General features: G+C 45.9%; 1 protein-coding gene across 4 annotated transcripts; it reads right to left on the minus strand.

Moving 5' to 3' along the window:
* Positions 1–1,225: 1,225 nt before the first annotated feature.
* On the minus strand, positions 1,226–20,468 carry Nutf2 (nuclear transport factor 2). Of its 4 annotated transcripts, none has more exons than XM_059264103.1 (6): positions 20,364–20,468; positions 13,352–13,468; positions 5,972–6,098; positions 5,233–5,304; positions 5,049–5,147; positions 1,226–1,746 (listed from the first exon to the last, which is right to left on the minus strand). In XM_059264103.1, exons 3-6 carry the CDS (start codon positions 6,068–6,070, stop codon positions 1,633–1,635), a joined length of 384 nt encoding a protein of 127 aa, XP_059120086.1. In that variant the 5' UTR covers positions 6,071–6,098; positions 13,352–13,468; positions 20,364–20,468; the 3' UTR covers positions 1,226–1,632. The 4 variants fall into 4 exon arrangements, with proteins under 4 accessions (XP_059120086.1, XP_059120087.1, XP_059120084.1 ...); XM_059264104.1 differs by lacking the exon at positions 13,352–13,468 and adding an exon at positions 8,950–9,063 and having other exon boundaries at positions 20,364–20,452; XM_059264101.1 differs by lacking the exon at positions 13,352–13,468 and having other exon boundaries at positions 20,364–20,460.
* Positions 20,469–20,486: the final 18 nt, after the last annotated feature.

Below are 20,486 nucleotides of genomic sequence, written 5' to 3' on the forward strand. Positions count from 1 at the left end.
AAAAGGTGAATTGGTAGAAGTCTGTTCTCTTAGGAGTAAGACCCAGGAAGATGGTTACTACTGAAAAAACTACTGTCATTGTCCCGACTGTCCCCAGCATCCCTTTGTCCCACATGGCAACTTCAAATTAGGAATAAAGAAACCATTGTTTACAAACACCTCTTTATTGCAGACATTTCAGGCACAGGTACATGGAAGAAGCTGTATTGCAGATTTTATACAGGGTGGATTCAGAGGCAGCGGTATCTACCTCTCCCCCACCCCTACTTCCCCCAATACACAGCAGCTTAGAGATCAGTCCCACTGATACCTCCTGTGTGCTGTCCAGGACTATGCTGGTGTAACCAAGCAACCCGTGGAGCATGAAAAAATTTACTCTCCCCCCACAGTGCACGATGGAGGGGGAGGGCTTTCAGGTGTGCCCGACCAACCCTAGGCCTGGTTCTAGCCTGCAGTTGCTATTTTGATACCAGCTTTATAATATCCAGAGGTCTCAAGGATGAAAAGCTAGATTTGTACTGGGCAAGACCTGTGCCCAAACTAAGGAGCAGGGGAGAAACTGCCCCAATAGTTACGACTTCCTGGGATTTGAAGAGCGCATGGGGTGCGTGGAAGGTAAGATGGTGTGTAAATGCCCTGCAGAAGAACTAGAGCATGACTCCTTCACAGATTTCTTCCATATTGTGTAATTTATACTCCAACTCAATGGGGCCTGGCTGATATCCCAAGCAGGGGGTACAGCATCTCTTGCTTTGCTTAGGCAATGTGGGCACTCTGAATGTGATCCTGACCCTTTGGGGAATAAAGCAGGTCCCCCCCATCTGGTACTTCAACCCATAGAGTCTAAACATGGGAGACCATATTTATCAAGGCCTTTCTAGCTGCTACAGGAGAATCATCTACTCTGCTACTAGACCTGAACCAACTCAGAGCAGAGGCCACAGGAGGTGTCAGGCAGAACCAACTGAAGAGCCTTCAGTACAGGACAAGCTTCAGGCCAGATCTGCTTCCAGCTCTTCCTGCTTCCCAAAGACCAAGTGGGGTGGAGAGAACTCTGCCCCTAGCAAGCTTGAGAGAAACTTAGCTGGGATGCTAACTTCAGTCAGTTTGCTCCTTGCAGCAGGTAATGTTAAGGTGAGGCAGAGATGGGAAGGGGACATGAGAGACAACTGGCCAGAACTGTTGATGCCCAGACAACTACTTAACTAATTAAAACAATTTAAACTGTTAAGAAAACGTTTGTGGTTTATTGTATCATGAGGCATTGAAACATCTGAACAAATCAATATCTGGGCGGTGAGGCAGCTGCTTTCTCCTTCACTTCTTTGGGTTACTAGAGCAACTTGTCAGTAGATTAAAAAACAAAATAAAACAAAACCAAAAACCGACAATCTTTTGCATTACTTAAGTCTTTCCAAGGCATGCGCTGGTACAACACAAACTTCTCCTGTCAGATGCAACTAGTCTAGCATCCAAACATCATGCACAACACCGCGGTGACAGAAGCGCACTGCACCACTTCCACCTCGGCCCTGCTCGTTTGTGTATGATGTTCGGAGCATCTGGAGGAGTGAGATAGTATTGGGAAGAGGAGGGAGGAGGAAACAGCATGAGTGTCTGGCCAGGACGAGGTCAGCCGAAGTTGTGCAGGGCAAGCCTGAACATGTCATTGGTGCAAACCCAAGCATCGTTGATGTTCTTTAATAGAAACATCTGGTGGAAACCCATAATGGGATCTTCATCGGCCTGTATGGAGGAAGAAAGAGAAGATTCAGTAAGAAGGCCAAGCAATAGGAAAAATGTTCAGCGGTAGAACAAGGCAGATAATACAGTCTTTAGGATCAGGCACTCATTGGCTTCAAACTCAATTCCTGTACAGAATAGGTACTTGTGAATGTGAACTGCTATTTGTGAAACACTGCTGGTCATGTAGATGTCAATAAATGGCTACTCACACTGCCATATATATTGAAAAGGCAACAGAGCAGAGGACTTGCCTGTCTCTGAATAGATGTGATCAAAAAATTTAAAGAATCTTTTCTTTTTCTTTGTTTTTTTGTTTGTTTGTTTGTTTGTTTGTTTGTTTGGGTTTTTTTTTGGGAGGGGGGGGGGACAGGGTTTCTCTGTATAGCTTTGGTGCCTATCCTGGATCTCGCTTTGTAGACCAGGCTGGCTTCGAACTCAAGAGATCCTCCTGGCTCTGCCTCCCGAGTGCTGGATTAAAGGTGTGCGTCACCACCGCCCAGCTGGGAATCTTGTAGCACTTACCAAAAAAAACCCATAAGTGACCTCAGTGTTCAATAAAGCCAATTAGTCCAATCAAGAGAAATTACTGCTAAAACTGACTGAGTCTGAGTAAAATGACTGAAGGCTCAAAACTGAGTTCACATTGGGCATGGTGGGACATGCCTTCCAGCGTGTATGACAAGACTATTTAAAACAAACAAACAAACAAAAGAATCAAACAAGCAAATAAGCCCCCCAACCCAAATAAGTAAAATAACACACACACACAAAGTTCACAATAGGATCACAATTTTATAAGTATAAGGGGTGGAGTAGGATGGGGGAATGACCAGCATTAACACTACAACAGAAAAAAAGCAGGCCCAAACCTCTAACCAGAATTCAGAAAATGAGAGTAAGTAAGGCCTAGTTAATAGGCAGTCTCCAGCATCACTTCTTTTTCTAAGAATTACAGTCCCCGGGTGCCGGTGGTGCACGCCTTTAATCCCAGCACTTGGGAGGCGGATCCCAGGACAGCCAGGACACTGTTTCGCAGAGAAACACTGTCTCAAAAAACAAAAACAAAGAATTACAGTCAACAAGGAGGTAAACTGGTCACCTGAAGCTCCAGGTTGGACAGAAACACCAGGAGGAATCTGAACCTAGGTGTGAAGTGGCACTGCTTATTACCTCAGCCTAAGGAAGGGGACAATGGGCTCCTTGGAAATACCTCCTCAACTCTAAGGGCCTACTGGGTTGCAGGTTCTGGGCAGGGCATTCACAAAAGGCAAGAGGAACTGACAGAAGAATAAGGCCAGACTTGTAGGTATTCCCTCTGGGTCCAATACAGAGGCAAAGGATACTCTTTCCACACACATACTGGACCCAAACACTCCCCCGCTTCCACACCCATATTGGACTCAGGAAGCACTATTCAGCTAGCCTAGGGGAGAAGTAGGCATGTACTGAGTCCTACCGTAACATATTCCCAGAAAGCTGAGATCTGACCAAGGAGTCAGCCAATTTGTCCTGCTTTGGGAAGGGGTTTTTGAAAACACTGTCTGACTATAAGGATGACAGGTCTTAAGAGAGGTAAAGGAGCCAGGCACAGTGACACATACCTTGAAAAAAAAGGTCAACGAGGTACTCTTGCCCTCTAAGCCTGGTGGCCTGAGTTGGAAGGAGAGTTTTCCTCTGACTTCCACATGAGTGTTGCAGCATACACAGCATACACCCATCATGTAAACACACACACATACAGTTTTTCACTTTTTTTCCCCCCCGAAGGGACAAGGAAAATACAACAAGGCAGGACTTCTAGATATTTGCTTTGCTTGGCACGTAAAAGAGCTAACTTGGGCCAGGAAGGGTGGTACACTCCTTTCATATTAGCACTTAGCAAGCAGAGGCAGGAGGATGGATCTCTGTGAATTCAAGGGCTTGGTCTACAGAGCAAGACCCTATCTCAGAGAGAGAAAGAGATTGAGAGAGCATCAGCTTGTGTGGTATCATTGAGGGCTGTAGCAGAGAACTGTCTCTCAGCATCCAACTAGCAGGCCTACCTAATTCTCAGGGCGATGCAGGAGCCCAAGAATTTGGGAATACAGCTTGACTCTGCTCCTATTCATCTTGTCTCTTTTCCATAAAGGCTCTAGACCAGTGTTCTTCGTTAGAACGTTCTGCAACCATAGCCACTGACCACAAGCACTCAAAGTGTGACTAGTACAACTAAGGGAGCTCATTTTAATTTAATTAGCCCATTTAAAATTGTGTGGAGCCAATCTGGTCTACATAGCAAGTTCTAGGCCAGCCAGGGTTACACAGGTGAGATCCAGACTCACATACATACACAGGTAGGTAGCTAGCTAGACAGACAGACAGACAGGATAGAAAGAAATACTTGTGGGGTCGAGAACGTAGCTCAGTCCAAGACAGTACATGTTTATCATGTACTCAATGCCCAGCACTAAGAGAAGAAGGGAGAAGGCAAGAAAGGTCAATTGCATGTGGCTCATGGCTATTACATTAAATAGTGCAGGCTACCGGGTGATGGTGGTGGTGGTGCTCACCTTTAATTGTAGCACTGGGGAGGCAGAGGCAGGCAAATCTCTGTGAGTTCAAGGCCAGCCTGGTCTAATAAGTTAGTTCCAGGACAGCCAGAGCAGTTACACAGAGAAACCATGTCTTAAAAAAACAAAACAAAACAAACAAAAACAACCCCAAAATATCTGGTGACTCATGCACATTAATTCCAGCACTCTAGGATCAATAAATAAGCCATACTGGCTGGCACACACCTGTAATCTGAGCACTTGAGGGATGGAGGCAGGAGGATTGGAGTTCAAGGTGATCCTTAGCTATACAGAGAATTTGAGGTCACCTTTGGGCTACATGAGAACATCTCAAAAAAAAATTTAACTAAAAAACAAGTGAAAATGTTCAGGGGGAGGGGTGGGATGTGGGAGTAAGAAGAAACATGACTTTTTCACGTGGTGGCTCAAACCTGTAACGCCAGCTCTGGGCAGGCTAAAGCACAACTACTATGCATTTGTGACTCCCTGAGTTTGAGGCCAGCCTGATCTACAGAGTGAGTTCCAGGACAGCCTGGGCTACACAGAGAAACCCTATCTTAAAAACCAAAAAGGAAGAAAAATAAAAATAAAAAGCAGGCCTAGGCAGTCATTTTGATGACTTTTGTTTTGATTGTCCCTCTGGATGTCCCTCAATAAACAGATCACATCTTCATATCCACAGGGAAGGCAGGAGCCCAGGGCTCTGCTTTGCCTACCCACTACTGCCCTCAAACACAGTGGCACTACTACCTTGAGCTGGCCTACAACCATGCTGATGATACAGCTATCTGGTGTAGGCTGATGGTCCTGTGCCGTGATACTATGCTGGATTTTCTGGAACGGAAGGCTCTGCAAGAGAAAGAATGGGAGGCAGGCTGAGGTCAGAAGGGGCCCAAAAGATGCTACCGGTATCTCAGTTCTGGACCTTACTTACAGACAACTTCTCCACAATGGCAGCTTTCCCCTGGAACTGCTGTCCTTCCCACGTAAGGCATGATGCATCAATCTGAAAAGTGCATAGGAAATGTAGAATCAGGGCCTCAGCACTCTAAGGCCCTAAAAAAAAAAGTCCTCACAAGGGCCTTGCTTGGGGAAACGAGTCCATACCTGTTTACTTGTCTGGAAACAAGAGAAAAATTAACGCTGAATCACAAATTTATACTAGCAATAATTTTTAAATTAGAAGTTCTTTATTTCTGCAGGGTAGCAGTGGCGAACACCTTTAATCCTAGCACTTGGGAGGCAGAGGCAGGTGGAACTCTAAATTCTAGGCCAGCCTGATCTACAAAAAAAGCTTTAGGACAGCCAGGATTACACAGAGAAACCCTGTCTCAAAAAACCAAAACAGAATAAAAAAAACCTGCCTGCCTAGAAGACTCCTTGGGTTAACTATTTGATCCCCATGAGCACTCAGGTGTTCTGGTCTTAAATGAAGCCAGCTTCATATTGAAAAGGCTCATGGCTGCTGCCTCCGGAGGATAAGGAGTCCTAGTCTCTGACTGCTGCTACTTCATTTGGAAGAGGGGTACTCCTAGGACTACATGCCTTAATAAGGTGCCGACCACGTGGAACGGCAAAGCCCAAACATCTTCTTCAGGATACCACAGCTCCCACTCTTGAGATCCAAATTAGTTTCTGAGGGTCTTGTTCTGGCTCTCAAGTTAGAGACTTACGTAAATTGCGCCTAGTTGAGTTCTGTCGTTATCAAATAACTGGTAGTAGTGCTGAATAAAGCTGGATCCAATCTGCTCCCAAATTGGCTTGTCTCCCATCCTGGAGAGTCACCCACCTCACCAAGACCTGCAAAACCAGCAAGACGAACACAGTGTTAGTACCACAGAAGCACAAAACAGCCAGCCACTGACCTTTGTCTTCTAGCCTCCTTATCAGGTAAATAAATCCTGTTGATCCCTGTTCTTTCAGACTATGTGACAAAGCCTTGGGGATCTCACAGGAGACCTTACCAACCCCAACCAGTGGTAGGAGCCACATTTAGCCCGTCTTCTAAGGAGCTCCAGGTTGATGATAGAGGGGTGCCAGTTACACAAGATGGGTGCTAAGGATGTAACCAGGGCAAAGAAATATCAGAATAGCCCTATAAGTCCAGTAAGGGGAGAAGGAACTAAACACTGGCCCCAGCTCCATATTTTCCTTTAATAACCTCTTAAGGCCAGTTACTGACATTCTAACCACTGATTAGACCAGAAACTACTGATGTTTCTGTGCAGAATGTTTCTCATTTAGCCTTCAAGCTTCCAACACTATCCCAGGGATGTTCCAGCAATGGGGGAGGGAGGGACACACGGCTTCTAAAGACCCCACTCCTGACCACAGCAAGTCCTAAGGAGCCACCTAACAACTCTGAGGGCAAATGACTCTTGAGCTGGCCTTTTCTGCTGTTATTTCTTCAATGATAATGATATTCTCTACTCCCTTCAGAGCTATGACAGAAGGATGAGAAAGGGAAATAGATGGAGGCTGTGAGTGAGAAACAGCATCTCTGCACATCATCCTGTCTCACCAACTACCCTATTCCTGAAAGGGAATCCCCACCTAGCTAGAGGCCATGATCCCAGGGATACTGATGAAAAAGCCACTTCAGCTTTGTCAAAGCCCTCCAAGGGAGGGCAGCCTGCACTTCCTATGGGCCCTATACACTCATGTGTTGCTCTGTATGCATCTGACTGCACAGGAGAACATCCTCTGTCCTGATAATATGTTGGAGACATAAGAAGGCAACTTCACCCCAGCAGAAAACCATTAGCTGCTGCAGTGGGAGCTAATACAAGCCACTGCTTCTAGGGCTTCCACATTCTCCTCTGCAAAACTGAAGATGTTAATCCCGAGGTTGCTGGTGGTTAGGTAGCTTCTTTGCCAATGAAACTTAGTAAAGTGATTGACATGGTAAATACTAACTTACTACAGTCCCTACAACCTCAGCCAAGGCCAGAGGAGCCAACAGAAAGGGACAGAGTAGAGGAATAGAGATAAATCCAATCCTCCAGTTTATGACAGATACTCTAGCCAATGAAGGGACAGGAAATGAAACCAGTTTTATTTTAAGTTCCCTAGGAGGTAGGTGCACTAAAAATAGAAACTCTATGCCCATATGACTAGGAAATGTCCAGGAAAGTCTAAAACAAGCACAAGGAGAAAGCTTGGACCCAGCCACACCTGCACACAGGAACATAAGGTGTGTTCCAGTTCATGTTTGTGCCAAGAAACAAACCAATAAACGGGAGCATAGGCCCTCTACTAATCTCACATTTCCAAACTTCCACATTCCCTGCCCTCACACCTCTACCTCTTCTACCTTAGTATTCCATCAACGTGGCCCCCAAGATATTCTGCCCAGTTCCCAAGAGCTCTGGAGAAAAGCTACAGAAATAATGAGGGTCATTCTTCCTTCTGCCCTTAACCTACATCAAGGTTGGGTACTTCTCAGGGGAGGTCCTAGAAAAGAACATGCCAAGCAGAAGAATCAGCACCACCAAATATGTGACAGCACCAGAACAGACGAGGACAGGAAACTAGGATGTCAGAGACGGAGTGAGAGGAAGCAAGGCTGGAAATCAACCCAGAAACCAGAAGTGCTGGCACATGGGAGGACAGTGGGGTGGCACTTTTTCAGCAGTATTGTCCTATCTATCCTATGAATCTATCTATCTGGAATAGTCTCACTATGCAGTCTAGAACTGACTAGCCTAGAACTTGCTATATAGACCAGGCTGGACTATTATCCACCTGATGTTTGCTCCTGAATGCTAGGATTAAAGGCATGTACTACTATGTCCAGTTAGGTACGGTTTTGTTTTGTTGTTGCTTGTTTTAAGGCAGGGTGGAGGCAGGAGGATCAAAAGCTCAAGGTGTAGCTCCCTTGGCTACACAGGGAGTTTAAGACCTATCTCAAAAACAAAACAACAAAAAGAAAACCCCAAAAAAGACTGCATTAAGACCTCTGCTTTGAGGAGACTAACCTTACTCCTAGCCTGCTCAAACTTCATGCATTTATTTCCATGTACCCAAACGTAACACGTGATGTTCCACTGCCATCTTGTTTTACAGATAGGTAAACAGGTTTGGCTGAACAATGTGGAAGGGCTTGCCTAAAGCTCATTCAGATATCAGAGCCAACAAGGCCTTGCATAACTGAACCCTAAACCACAAAGTTGGTCACATGTTCCCTTTAACACTGTTACTTTGGGTTAAAGCCAAACCCTAAACTCAGTATAGTATTACATTTCTCCAGTCCCAGCACTTAGGTGGTTTTAAAGGAGAGAATAATGAGTGAATTACAGGCAGGCCAGGGCTACATAGCAAGACCCACCTTAAAACAAGCAGTCAGATACATGGTGCATGCCTGTAATTCCAGCACTTGGGAGGTTCAGTAGGACTTTTGTGAGTTTCAGGCCACCAGATTGCAGTGAAAACTCTTGTTTTGAAAAATAATAGGATCCAGGTGTGGTGGTGCAGGCCTTTGATCCCAGCACTTGGAGGCAGAGGCAGGAAGATCTCTGTTGAGTTCGAGGCCAGCCTGGTCTAGATAGTGATACACAAGCCAGCCAGAGCTACATAGTGAGAGCCTGTCTCAATCAACCAATCAAACAAACAAACACAATAACAAAGAAAGGAACTGGAGAGATTACTCAGCTGTTAATAGTGGTTCCTGCTCTTCCAGAGGATTAAAGTTAGGCTCACATCACCAATATCAGGCGGCTCACAACTGCATGCAACTCCAGCTCCAAATGATCTGATACCCTCTCTTCTGGTCACATATAGACATATAAAAACAAAAAGCCAAAACTATACAACACAAACAAACTGCTAGGTGTTACATATACCTATAACCCAAGCTTTTGGGATGCCGAGGTGGAAAGATTGTTGGAAGATCAAGGCCAGCCTCAGGGACAGCAGTGTTCAGACTAGCCTGGGCTACAAAGTGAGAGCTTGTCTCAAAAACAAACAAACAAAAAAAGCAAGATGGGGCTGGAGAGATGGCTCAAATTGCTTATAGTGTTGGCTACTCTTCTAGGGGACCTGGGTTCAATTCCCAGAACCCACATGGAGGCCCACAACCTCTGCAACTCTGATGCCCTCTTCTGGCCTCCAACAGCAGCAGGCTTGAACATGGTGCAGATACTCATGCAGAAAAAACACCCATACAAATAAAATACACTAAAAAGAGAAAGAGCAATGTGGGAGGCAGAGCCAGGCGGATCTCTGTGAGTTCAAGGCCAGCCTGGTCTACAAAGTGAGTTCCAGGACAGGCTCCAAAGCTACACAGAGAAACCCTGTCTCCAAAAACAAAAACAAGAGAGAGAGAGAGAGAGAGAGAGAGAGAGAGAGAGACAGATAGACAGACAGACAGACATAGCGCAAGAAGCAGTATACATCTTTAGTCTCAGCTCTCAGGAAGCAGAGATTGGCAGAGAGTTTGAAAGTAGCCTGGTCTACTTAGTAAATTCTAGGCCCTCCAGAGTTATATTAGACCCTGTCTCAAAAGCAAACAACAACAACAAAAACAAAAACAAAAAAAGTAAGACAAACAAAAAAGATCAAACTGTCTAAGCTCCAGGTCATCTATAACCATCCCTATCTTGCTAAGGCTGTTACACAGAGAAACACTGTCTCAGGGAAAAAAAAAAAAAAGAATAATCCAACCATTGACTCCAGGTTAAGTGTTGACCTAAAAGGTCTCACTAGGCAAAAGAAATGTCAAATGTCTCCAAAGACAAAATCTGTGATAGCAGTAATCAACACATCACGGAGACTCCTGTTTCAAAAACAGACATAGATCAAGCAAAGAGAGAAATGTACAAAGAACCTTATATGTACTACCCCACCCCAGCAATACTCATGTCAGAAATGAACAAAATGAGATTCAGTGAGTTCACCAACTCCGCAGCTGGTAGACGGTAGACTTCAACTGCCCAGGTTTAGCGGGCTCCAGAGTCAGGTTTCCAATGGCAACCTGAGCCCTCTTAGAGATAAAAATGAACAGATCTCATCTGTGAAACAGTAGCCTCTAGGCATGAAGCCCTAGACCTCTGAGTCTCAATCTCTGAGAGAGGCAAAGCAGGCCCCTCTCAGAGATTTTTACACCAAGGGCTGAAGATGGATTTATATAGTAGTTTATGCCTGTAATCTCAAGACTTAGGGGTTTAGAGATGAAGACTATGTGAGTTCTAGGCAAGTCTGGGCTAAAGTGATGTCTTATACCAGGAAAAAAAAAGTCACTGCAAAGATAGGTTAACAGTTAAGAGTACTTGCTGCCCTAGCAGAAGACCTGGGTTCAGTTCCCAGTATTCACATGTTGGGCTCACAAACATCTGTAATGCCAGCTCCACAGAATCCAAAACCCTCTTCTGTCCCCTGTGGACAACAAGCATGTACACAGAGCATGCACATAAATGCAAGTAAAATATTCATACATATAAGAAGGGTCGGAGACCTGACAAGATGGTTCAGTAGGTAAAGGCATATACTACCAAACTTGTTGATTTCAATCCCTGGAACCCACATGGCAGAAGTTGTTCTCTGACTTCTATACGCATTGTGGCATGTCCTTCCAAAAAAAATGTAAGATAAAAATAAAGGGTTCAGTTATAGAGCACTTACTTTGTGCGAAGCCCAGGGTTTAATCCCCAGCACTACACACACACACACACACAAAAAAACACACACCAAAATCACAAAATAGTTTCTACTGTTTCAACCAAGGAGAGTTAGATAGATGCTAGCCAAGCTGGACCTGGGCTGACATGGGCACAAGAATGACAGAGAAGGTTTAAAAAAAAAAAAAAAACACTAATTCCACAGACAGAGATGATCTCCCATCTGAAGGCCCATCACTAGGTCCAGTGAAGAATGCTACTCCACTGAGCTTGCAATACAGCCTTAGAAAATGAATGCCATTTCCCCCTTCCTTCTGTTTGCCAGGACCAAAATCTTGAAGCACAGAGCCTGAAAGGATTAAATGTAAATATAAAAATTTACTCATTATTTGTGTGGCTATACGGTATGTATGCAAGTGCAGGTAAGCACTGTAGAGTCAGAGGTTTACTTTGAGGAGTCAATTCTCTTTCCAAGGAAGCTGGGGAACAGGACTCAGGGTGTTAGGGTTTTTTTACTGAGACAGCTCACCTGCCTTGAGAAGGATTCTTCACAGGACAGTCCAACAGAGTGACTGCCTGTCCTTCAGGGGAAAAAAAAAATCTGGCCTTCTGGCTAGGTATGGTGGTACATACTTGCAATCCTGCCACTTGGGAGTTGGAGGCAAAAGGATCAGGAGTTTAAGGCCATATTTGGCTACACAGGGAGCTCAAGGCCAATCTGGGCTATATGAAACCCTGTTTCAAATAGAACCATAAAAATCTGCCTCTTGGGATGGAGAGTTGGCTCAGTGGTTAAGAACACTTGTTGCAAAGAACATGGGTTCAATTCCCAGCATCTGCATGGAGGCTCGTTACCTCCTAGGGCACTAGGCACCCATATGTACATGCAAGCAAAACACTCACACACATACAATAATAAAAATAAATTTATTTAAAAAGTAATCCTGCCTCTCTAGTATCATGCATCTGCAATATGTAACTCACATTCTGTGGCCTTCCAATGGTTTCCATGGTATCTGGAACAAAGCCTCACTACTACTTTAAGACCCTGGCCTTCCTGGCTGTCTAACCTTGACGTTCCCACCTACCATGTTCCTCTTTAGCAACCACACTGGGCATCTTGCTAGTTTCTGAACAGACACCTGAGAACTCTAGTCATTGCTTCTTTTATTGCACTCATTTAGGGGTGTGTGCGTGTGCTTGAGCCCAAACATGTGGAGGTCAGAGGAAAACTTGCAGGGCTTGGTTCTCTTTGAAGGCAGGTTGTCAGGCTTGGCAATAAACACCTTTACCTACCAGGCAGCTACTCCTCCTCCACAGACTTCCTATACTTTACCCAGAGGCCAAGGAACTTAAGGAAGGTTTGATGCTAGCGACTCATCAGCCCAGCCTATTTCTTATACCTGGACCCCCACTGCCTCTTTCTCTCTCTTTTGATACAGGGTTTCTCTGTGCAGTTTTGTTGCCTGTCCTGGAACTCGCTCTGTAGACAAGGCTGGCCTCAAACTCACAGAGACTCGCCTGGCTCTGCCTCCTGAGTGCTGGGATCAAAGGCGTGCACCACCACCGCCCGGCCCTGGACCACTCATGCAACTAGAGAGATACCTGGTTCCTTGTCATTATGTGTCAATTCAAATGTCACCTCTTCACTGATACCTTCCCTGACTATCCTAGTCTAAAATAACTGTCCAGTTACTTATTTTCCTTTATTCTTTCACAATTTCATACACACTTTGTATGTATGATACATACAATATGATCATATTCTCCCCCATTATCTTCTCTGATTCCCTTTCTTCTCCACCAAATCCCTTCTTCCTAACAAGCTCCCCCCGTACACTTTCATGTCTTTTTTTTTTTTTTCAGCCCACTGCATTGAATTAAAGTTACTTCATGAGCACGAGTGGAGGGTTATTTACTTGAGCTGGGCAAATAACAATGGTGATACCAATGAATGACCCCCTCTCGCAGCAGCCAGCCCCTCCCCTCTCTCTGATGACCCAGTCTTATGAAGATAAGCACTGCTGCTGTGAGTTCATCAGCCATGTCATATCCAGAAATCTGGTTACTCATTTTATCTCCTGCATTGTTTTTCTTAGCATTCATCACCCTGTCAGAGCATCATATTTATATTGTGGTCTGTCTCCCTGACCAGGACAGTCTTAATTACCCGTTTCCATGGTACCTGGCCCAGCCCTCAATAACTTTTTGTTGACTAAGTGGATGAATGTGTGGGAGCCTAACCTAGGCGGGCTGTTCTCTGGAGTTGTCAGTTTGGGGCAAGCCTGCTCAACACAAGTGGCTCAGTAACCCATGTCTTTCACCCACATCTTCTATATAAGTTGCCAGGAAATGATCCTTTGATCCATTCAGCTGAGTGACATGAGACAAGTGGAGACTGGCCCCAACCCCCTCTCTTAGTCCCAAGGCCCTAGTCACCTTGGAGAGCAGCTATGGCCAATGGTAGACACACAGCCAATCCTTGAAGATCTGGCCGCTAGCCTGCTTCACTTCTCCCTGTGTTAGGAACCGGTGGTCCTGGCTCCTCATCAGTAACTGTAGGCAAATTAGGGAGAAATTACCCAAGGGGCCAAAGCAGAATCCAGTGGTAGGGAGTAATCATTAGCCTCCAACAGGGAGGCTGAACACAGGGAGGCATCCTTTCTTTCTTTCTTTCTTTCTTTTTTTTTTTTTTTGGTTTTTCGAGACAGGATTTCTCTGTGTAGTTTTGGTGCCTGTCCTGGATCTTGCTCTGTAGACCAGGCTGGCCTCGAACTCACAGAGATCCGCCTGGCTCTGCCTCCCGAGTGCTGGCATTAAAGGCATGCGCTGCCCGGCAACAGGGAGGCATTCTTGATCCAGGAATGGCAACTGCCCAACCTACCCCTTCTCTGCCTCAAGTTGAGAGAGACATGTTGGTGTCTAGGTGGTTAGCCGGGGCAGAGCTGTTTCTTGGAACCCACAGACTGAATGAAGTCTATATATCCCTAGCACCACTTGAACCCTATCCTATGCCTGGAGACCTACAGGGCCCAGACTGATCCAGGAGCTGAATCCTGGGATCTGTATTCTCTGTACTTACTACCCCAGTAACTTCCCTTTCCCAGATGGTTTCATGGATCTCTGGAGGCTAGGCTTTTTTAGCGTGTATTTGTGAACTGAGCTTCAGGTCTTGAGCTTTTTGATCAGGTCCCCTGGTGGGGAATGAGGCTCCTCAATAACTACTTCCATGGTCTGTCACCACCATCTGAAGACAGCATTGCTGTGATAACAAGACTGGGCAGAGCAGAGAATATAAAGAACAAACAAGAGTCCACAGAAGACAAAAGGACACCTCCTCTATCATGTTGTCTGACTCAAGCCTCATAATGAACTGGTCCTACAAGGCTGGTGTAGTTTGCACTTCAGCAAGGTATAACTCCGAGAAGATGGAATTCAAAAACACGAAAGGCCCCTGGCACAGCCAGCGCTTGAATATCCATAAAGATGGCCAGAATGGAACAGCTAAGAACCAAAGTGAAATAGCAGAAGCACATAGGTAGCAAGGAGAAATCCATGCCTTTTCTGTCTTTCTGCTATCAGCCAATGCCTGAGTATGTGCTCAGTAGTTCAAGGCTGATTCACCACAGGGACAACAAAGAGCCATTCCCCTATGGCTAGAAACCACCTGCAGGTGAGATGGTAGCATATAGATCCTTCTAGAGGCATCAGGCTTTCCTTTGGAGTTGGTAACATAGGCCTAGAGGCCAAGGACAGAGGATCAGAAAATCAAGGTTATAGTGTGAATTCTAGGTCAGCTTAGACAACCTAGTGAGACCCATCTTAAAACAAAAGGTTAAGAGGCCAGGAGTGGTGGTGCACATCTTTAATTCCAGAGCTCAGGACACTTATATGAGTGCTGTCTGCAAGTACACCTGCATGCCAGAAGAGGGCATCAGATCCCATTATAAATGATTGTGAGCCACTATACCGGTGCTGAGTACTGAACCCAGGTCCTCTGGAAGAGCAGCCAGTGCTCTTAACTACTGAGCCATCCCTCCAGCCCCTTCTGCCTAACTTTCAATGTCCATTTTGGAAAATGTTTTTATCCCTTGGCCCCAAAAAACTATTCTTATGCTCAAGGCCCCAATAAGGATAAGCTGAAATGTAGTCTAAAACAGTCTTCTCATTTCTCATCTCCACACCCACTCCCTACAAAGACGGAGACTGAATCTAAGGCCTCATGCCCACTCTACACAAGTGCTCTGCCACTGAACTATACCCAAATCCCAGTAATGTCATTTCTGACAACCCTAGTGGATCCTGCCGCGTCGAAACATCCAGACAACAGCCATCTCTTGACTGCATACTCAAAATCCCTGCGACCAGCTCTAGTGACCTTTCATCTCTGGGGAGGTCTCCGCTAATCTTTCAGCCCAGAAAGATGTTCTAGTTTCCGCTGAAGGAACAAGGACTACTGAAGATGTGGTTCAGTGGGTAGAGTGCTGGCCAGAGAATACCACAAGCCCAGAGTTTCATCCCTAGCACTACCTAAAACACAACAGTGAAGACACACAGGCCTGTAATATAATCCAAGTCACTCCAGAGGTGGAAGCTGGAGGAACAAGACAGATTTCAAGGAATAACTGCTTGTCACTGGAATCAAGCTGATCATGAGGGAGTTTCAGTTAAGTGAGAGATGTTATACACCCATGTCTCAGACAAGAAAATAGAAGGCTGGACAATGCTGTTGACATACCCAGGCATTTGGGGAACCTAGCAGATCCCTATGGTTTTTAGCAGTCACTGGAGAGGAAAGTGGGGCCACTAAGTCTTTGCTCTTCAACACTCTCTAGTCCTTTAAAAGCTCCCCCTTCTGCACAGAATCAGAGTCCCTGCAGTTCTCTTCTACTAAGCCTTCAGCATATAACGCCAACATTACTCCATCACCCTCAGCACTGACACCTTCCTTCTCTAGCACCAGGGCTAGACAGTGTGTGAGCATGTCCGTCCCTGTAGCCTCAGCCCCGAGTCAGACATACAGAAAGGACAAAAGAATGTCTTTAGGAAAAAAAAAAAATCACAAAAAACTGAACATTCAGAGAAAAATTAAACAAATCTTGATCATGTCAAACAAAATGCTAATACCTTACTAAAGGAATTTTGATTTTTTTTTTGAGATATGATCTCATCATATAGTCCAGACTGTCATTGAACCTTTTTTTTTTGAGACAGTTTCTCTCTGTGTAGCCCTGGCTATCCTGGAACTCATTCTGTAGACCAGGCTGGCCTCAGACTTGGGAGATCCACCTGCCTCTGCCTGGGAGTAAAGGCGTGAGCCCCACCACAGGCTGATATTATATACCTTGAAGCCTCCCTCCTGCCTCATACTCCACAGTGCTAAGATGACTGAAGTCTCTTGCATGGTGTTCGTGGGCATGACCTCACACAGATGTGCTCCTGAACATCAGAAGAAGGCCTCAGATGTCTTGCTCTTGGCTTTGTTCTGGTCAGTCTCACTGAACTAGGAGTTAGACTGGCAATCAGCAAGCCCGAGCAAACCTCCCATCTGCCTCTGACGATACTTGGGCTATGTGGGTGCTGGGGATTTAAACTCAGGTCCTCACCCTTGCACAGCAAGCATTCTTACCCACCTAGGTATCTCTTATCTGACGCAGTGGTTCTCAACATTCCTAATGCTGTGATCCTTTAATACAGTTCCTCAGATTATGGTGACCCCCAACCATAGACTTATTTTCATTGATACTTCATAACTGTAATTTTGCTACTGTTATGAGCCATACTGTAAATCACTTTATTTTCTGATGGTCTTAGGCAACCCCTGTGAAAAGGTCATTCAACCCCTAATGGGTTGTGAACGGCAAGTTAAGAACCACTTTTCTGAAAGGTTTTTGTTGTCATCAAGGATGTTTTTGAGAAGAGGGGGTCTTGTGATGCTAGGCTGGTCTGAAATGCATGATACTCCTTCAGTCTCACAGGTGCTAGAACTTCAGGCATTTGTCATCTTTTTGATAAAAGAAATGTCCTGATTCTAAAATTTGGGAATTCTGTATCTTTATCATTCATCACCTCAAAACACTAACTGCAGAGGCAGCAGAATAAACCTAGACATGGTTCAGACAGAAGTGGGATTCTAGAAAGAATGAATCAAATTTTATATTAAAAGGCCAACTGTGTGCCAGGTGGTGGTGGCACCACCTTTACTCCCAGCACTGGGGAGGCAGAGGCAGGAGGATCTCTGTGAGTTCAAGGCCAGCCTGGTCTACAGAGTGAGTTCCAGGACAGTCAGAACTGTTTCACAGAGAAACCCTGTCTTGAGAAACAAAATACAAAACAAAAAAAGGCCAACCGTGGTGGTGGTGGTGGTGGTATACATCAATAATCCTAGCAGGATTGTAAATTTAAGGCCAGCCTAGGCTATATAGCAAGTTCAGAACTACTCTGAATTACATAGCAATACTGTGTCAAAATAAATTCTAGGGCTATTGAGATAGCCCAACAGGTAAAGGTCCCTGTTGTCTTGCCTAATAACATAATGTCATGAAGAGAACTGACTTCTACAAGTTGTCCTCTGACCTCCACAGTTGTGGCACATGCATAGCCACACACAAAATACATTTTTTTTTTTTTTTTCAAGAGACTATTTTTTTTAAAGATTTATTTATTTATTACGTATACAGCGTGTATGACTGCAGGCCAGAAGAGGGCACCAGATCTCTTTACAGATGGTTGTGAGCCACCATGTGGTTGCTGGGAATTGAACTCAGGACCTCTGGAAGAGCAGTCAGTGCTCTTAACCACTGAGCCATCTCTCCAGCCCCACAAAATACATTTTTAAAAGATCAAAAAAATAATTTTATTAGCTAAAACAAACAGAAAGCTTGTTTCCGTCCCTTGTTTGTGCAGCTGTACTCAATTGTCCTATGTCAGGTCCCATGACTGTGTACATGGCAGAAGAGGGTAGAGAGAGATTCTGAAGAACCTCAGGGTTCTCCTATACCCCTCAGACCTAAGTGACCTTCCAAGTCCAGAAAGATCAGGGGCTTCTCAGGGTCAGGGCGCCTAGCAATGGTTTACTCTAGATAGAAGTTTCTGGGAACAACTACTTCTTCTTCTTCTTCTTCTTCTTCTTCTTCTTCTTCTTCTTCTTCTTCTTCTTTTTGGTTTTTTAAGACAGGTTGGCCTGGACTCACAGAGATCCTCCTGCTTCTCCCTACTGAGTGCTAGGATTAAAGGTGTGTGCCACCACTGCTCAGCTAGTTTCTGGGAACTTCTAAGGAATAAGGAGAGACCCAAATTCCTATTTCTGGCTAGCTTTAAAGAACAGTATCTTTTTTGAACCTCAAGGTGCTGAGTATACGTAGCCTAGCATTTATAGTTCAGGGTGTGACCCCAGCACTGCATCAAGAAAAAGAGAAAAGGAAGTCCTGTGCACAAGCCACCCAGAAGCTTGGAATATGCAAACTGATCTCCAGCCACAGACCTAGCTCATCTGAAACCCAGACAGGCTAGTTTGTTTTGTTTCTTTGAGACAGGGTCTCATGTATCCCAGGCTGGCCTTGAATTTCCTATGTAGCTGAAGATATAACTTTGGATACTTGTTCTCCTTCCTCTCCAGTGCTAAGTAAACTGGGATGTCAAGCTTGTGCCACCACACCCAATTTATTCAGTGCTAGGATTAAACAAGAAATCTACAAACCAGTTACATCCCTAGCTCCAAGGAAGTCTGTTAGTAAATCTTTGTTTATTGCCTTTGACTAGGAAGAATGACTGGGTAGAGAACTGGACTGGAGAAAAATTCTCAAGTGAAAACCAGAAAAAAACAATATCTGAGGAAATATTCATGGAGCAGGTGGGCAAAAGACAGTGACTTTCTACATTCTGCTCCTGTCAATCATCCTAAGAGACTGGGCACTATGCTTGCTGAGGCCAGGTCTGCAGGACCGAACTGCTTCTTAGTCCTTATAAGAACTGTGACACAGAAGTCATTAATAGGCCAGAGAATTCAAGCTGACAAGAGATGCCTAGTCCCTTAATCATCACTCAAACAGAAGTGCCCTTTCAAAGCCTGCCTAATAGTAACTGGTTAAATATACCTCTTCTCCAGGAACTCAATGTGATGATCTATGGTGCCATTATTAAGGCAATTTCTCAAGGCCCAACTAGCTTCTTGACTGTTCACAAGCAGCTCCAGCACAAGTGAAGAGAAATCAGACATTCTGCGACTTCCAGCTCCAGCTCTGCAACCAGCTTCAAAAGGCAAACACAGTCAAAACCAGAGCTCTAGTCACAAGGTTCCTGCCACGTTTTCTTGTCCAGCACTGGGCTCAAGGTACTCAAGCTTGGAGCCCATTTCACGTATCAAATCCTACCTTATCCTTCTTAAGGGATCATCTTTATTTCAGGCTATGCTATGCTGACTCTAGGAGGTTCTTATACATCCAACTGCTTCTTTCATTAAAAAATTCCAATGTTAGTTTCTGCAATAGCACCAGCAGCAGCATCCTGCCTCAGAACTACAACAGAGGTTCTGATGTATTTTAGAATTGGGCTGGGCCTGAGGAACCTAACAAAAACCTTGGTGGCTCACACAACTAATTTCACTTCTTTGGCATCTGGCATCCTTCCTCGATTATAACAAAGTCAGGCAACCCACCCCAGAGCTGGAGCCTTGTCATGGATAAAGAAGGGTGGAGGCTGGGCTTACCAGCCGAGAACTGCCTCTCCAAAGACACCAGGTCCAGATTTCCTAAGACTATCTAGAGATAAAGTCCCACGAGGCATCCCCTCCCGCCCCAGATTCCCTGCCCCTGTCCTCCATGCTGGACAATGCAGCATAGGTTCCACTAAGGTAGAGGTTAAGTTTCGTGCACTCCCAGCAGGCAATCAGGCAGAGAAGCGTTCACCTACATCCTAGCCGGGCTATGGTTTGGAACCGGGCAAGGGTCCCAAGCCCCAGCAGCGGCAGGAGGGCAACCCTTACCCATGCTGGCTCTGGAGCGAGCTGGGTGGCGTTGCCCATCCCCGGATCTTCGCCAGCCGGTGGTGGGACGTGGGTCTGGGGTCGGCCCGCCAACCTGCCAGCAGAGGTTGTAGGATTCGAGCAAGCCAGGCAAGGCCACACAGGGCGGGGCCCTGAGAGCTATCCTGATCGTCCGGACCAGAGAAAAAGATCTGGCCACAGCGCAGTCCCGCGCAACAGCCAGGACACAGGGCAGCACGGACAGGCGTCCGTCAGGCTTTCAGCATTCCCCCGGCCGCGGTCGCAAAGAATCCGCGGGAGGCGGAGCCGCGCGCGACACATGGTGCGGGCCCCGCGCCTCTTCGGGCCGCCGGGGGGGTGTGAAGAGGGGAGGGGCCTCTCAGGGCCTCGAAGCAGAAGCTCCCGGCGGCCTAGAGCGCGGCTCTTGCGGCCCAGCCCCCGCCCCGGCGCGCTGGCCCCAACACTCACCCGTGGGGCTGGCACGATGGCGGCAGCGGCGGCGGCAACCCAGCGCGGTCTGCGACCGACTGTCCCTTCCCCCCTGCCTTCCCTCGCCCGTCCCGCTGCACTCTGGGAAACGTAGTCCCGATA

This window comes from Peromyscus eremicus, chromosome 5, assembly GCF_949786415.1.
Source record: "Peromyscus eremicus chromosome 5, PerEre_H2_v1, whole genome shotgun sequence".
Taxonomy (NCBI): domain Eukaryota; kingdom Metazoa; phylum Chordata; class Mammalia; order Rodentia; family Cricetidae; genus Peromyscus; species Peromyscus eremicus.

What these genes read in the sequence shown, in the direction of transcription:
- Nutf2 (XM_059264103.1), bottom strand. Translation starts at nt 6,070, where the DNA reads ATGGGAGACAAGCCAATTTGGGAGCAGATTGGATCCAGCTTTATTCAG. An exon ending in CTCAACTAGGCGCAATTTAC is followed by an intron (nt 5,305 to 5,971) that starts GTAAGTCTCTAA and finishes TGCACTTTTCAG; the next exon opens with ATTGATGCATCATGCCTTAC. An exon ending in CCATTGTGGAGAAGTTGTCT is followed by an intron (nt 5,148 to 5,232) that starts GTAAGTAAGGTC and finishes TTTCTCTTGCAG; the next exon opens with AGCCTTCCGTTCCAGAAAAT.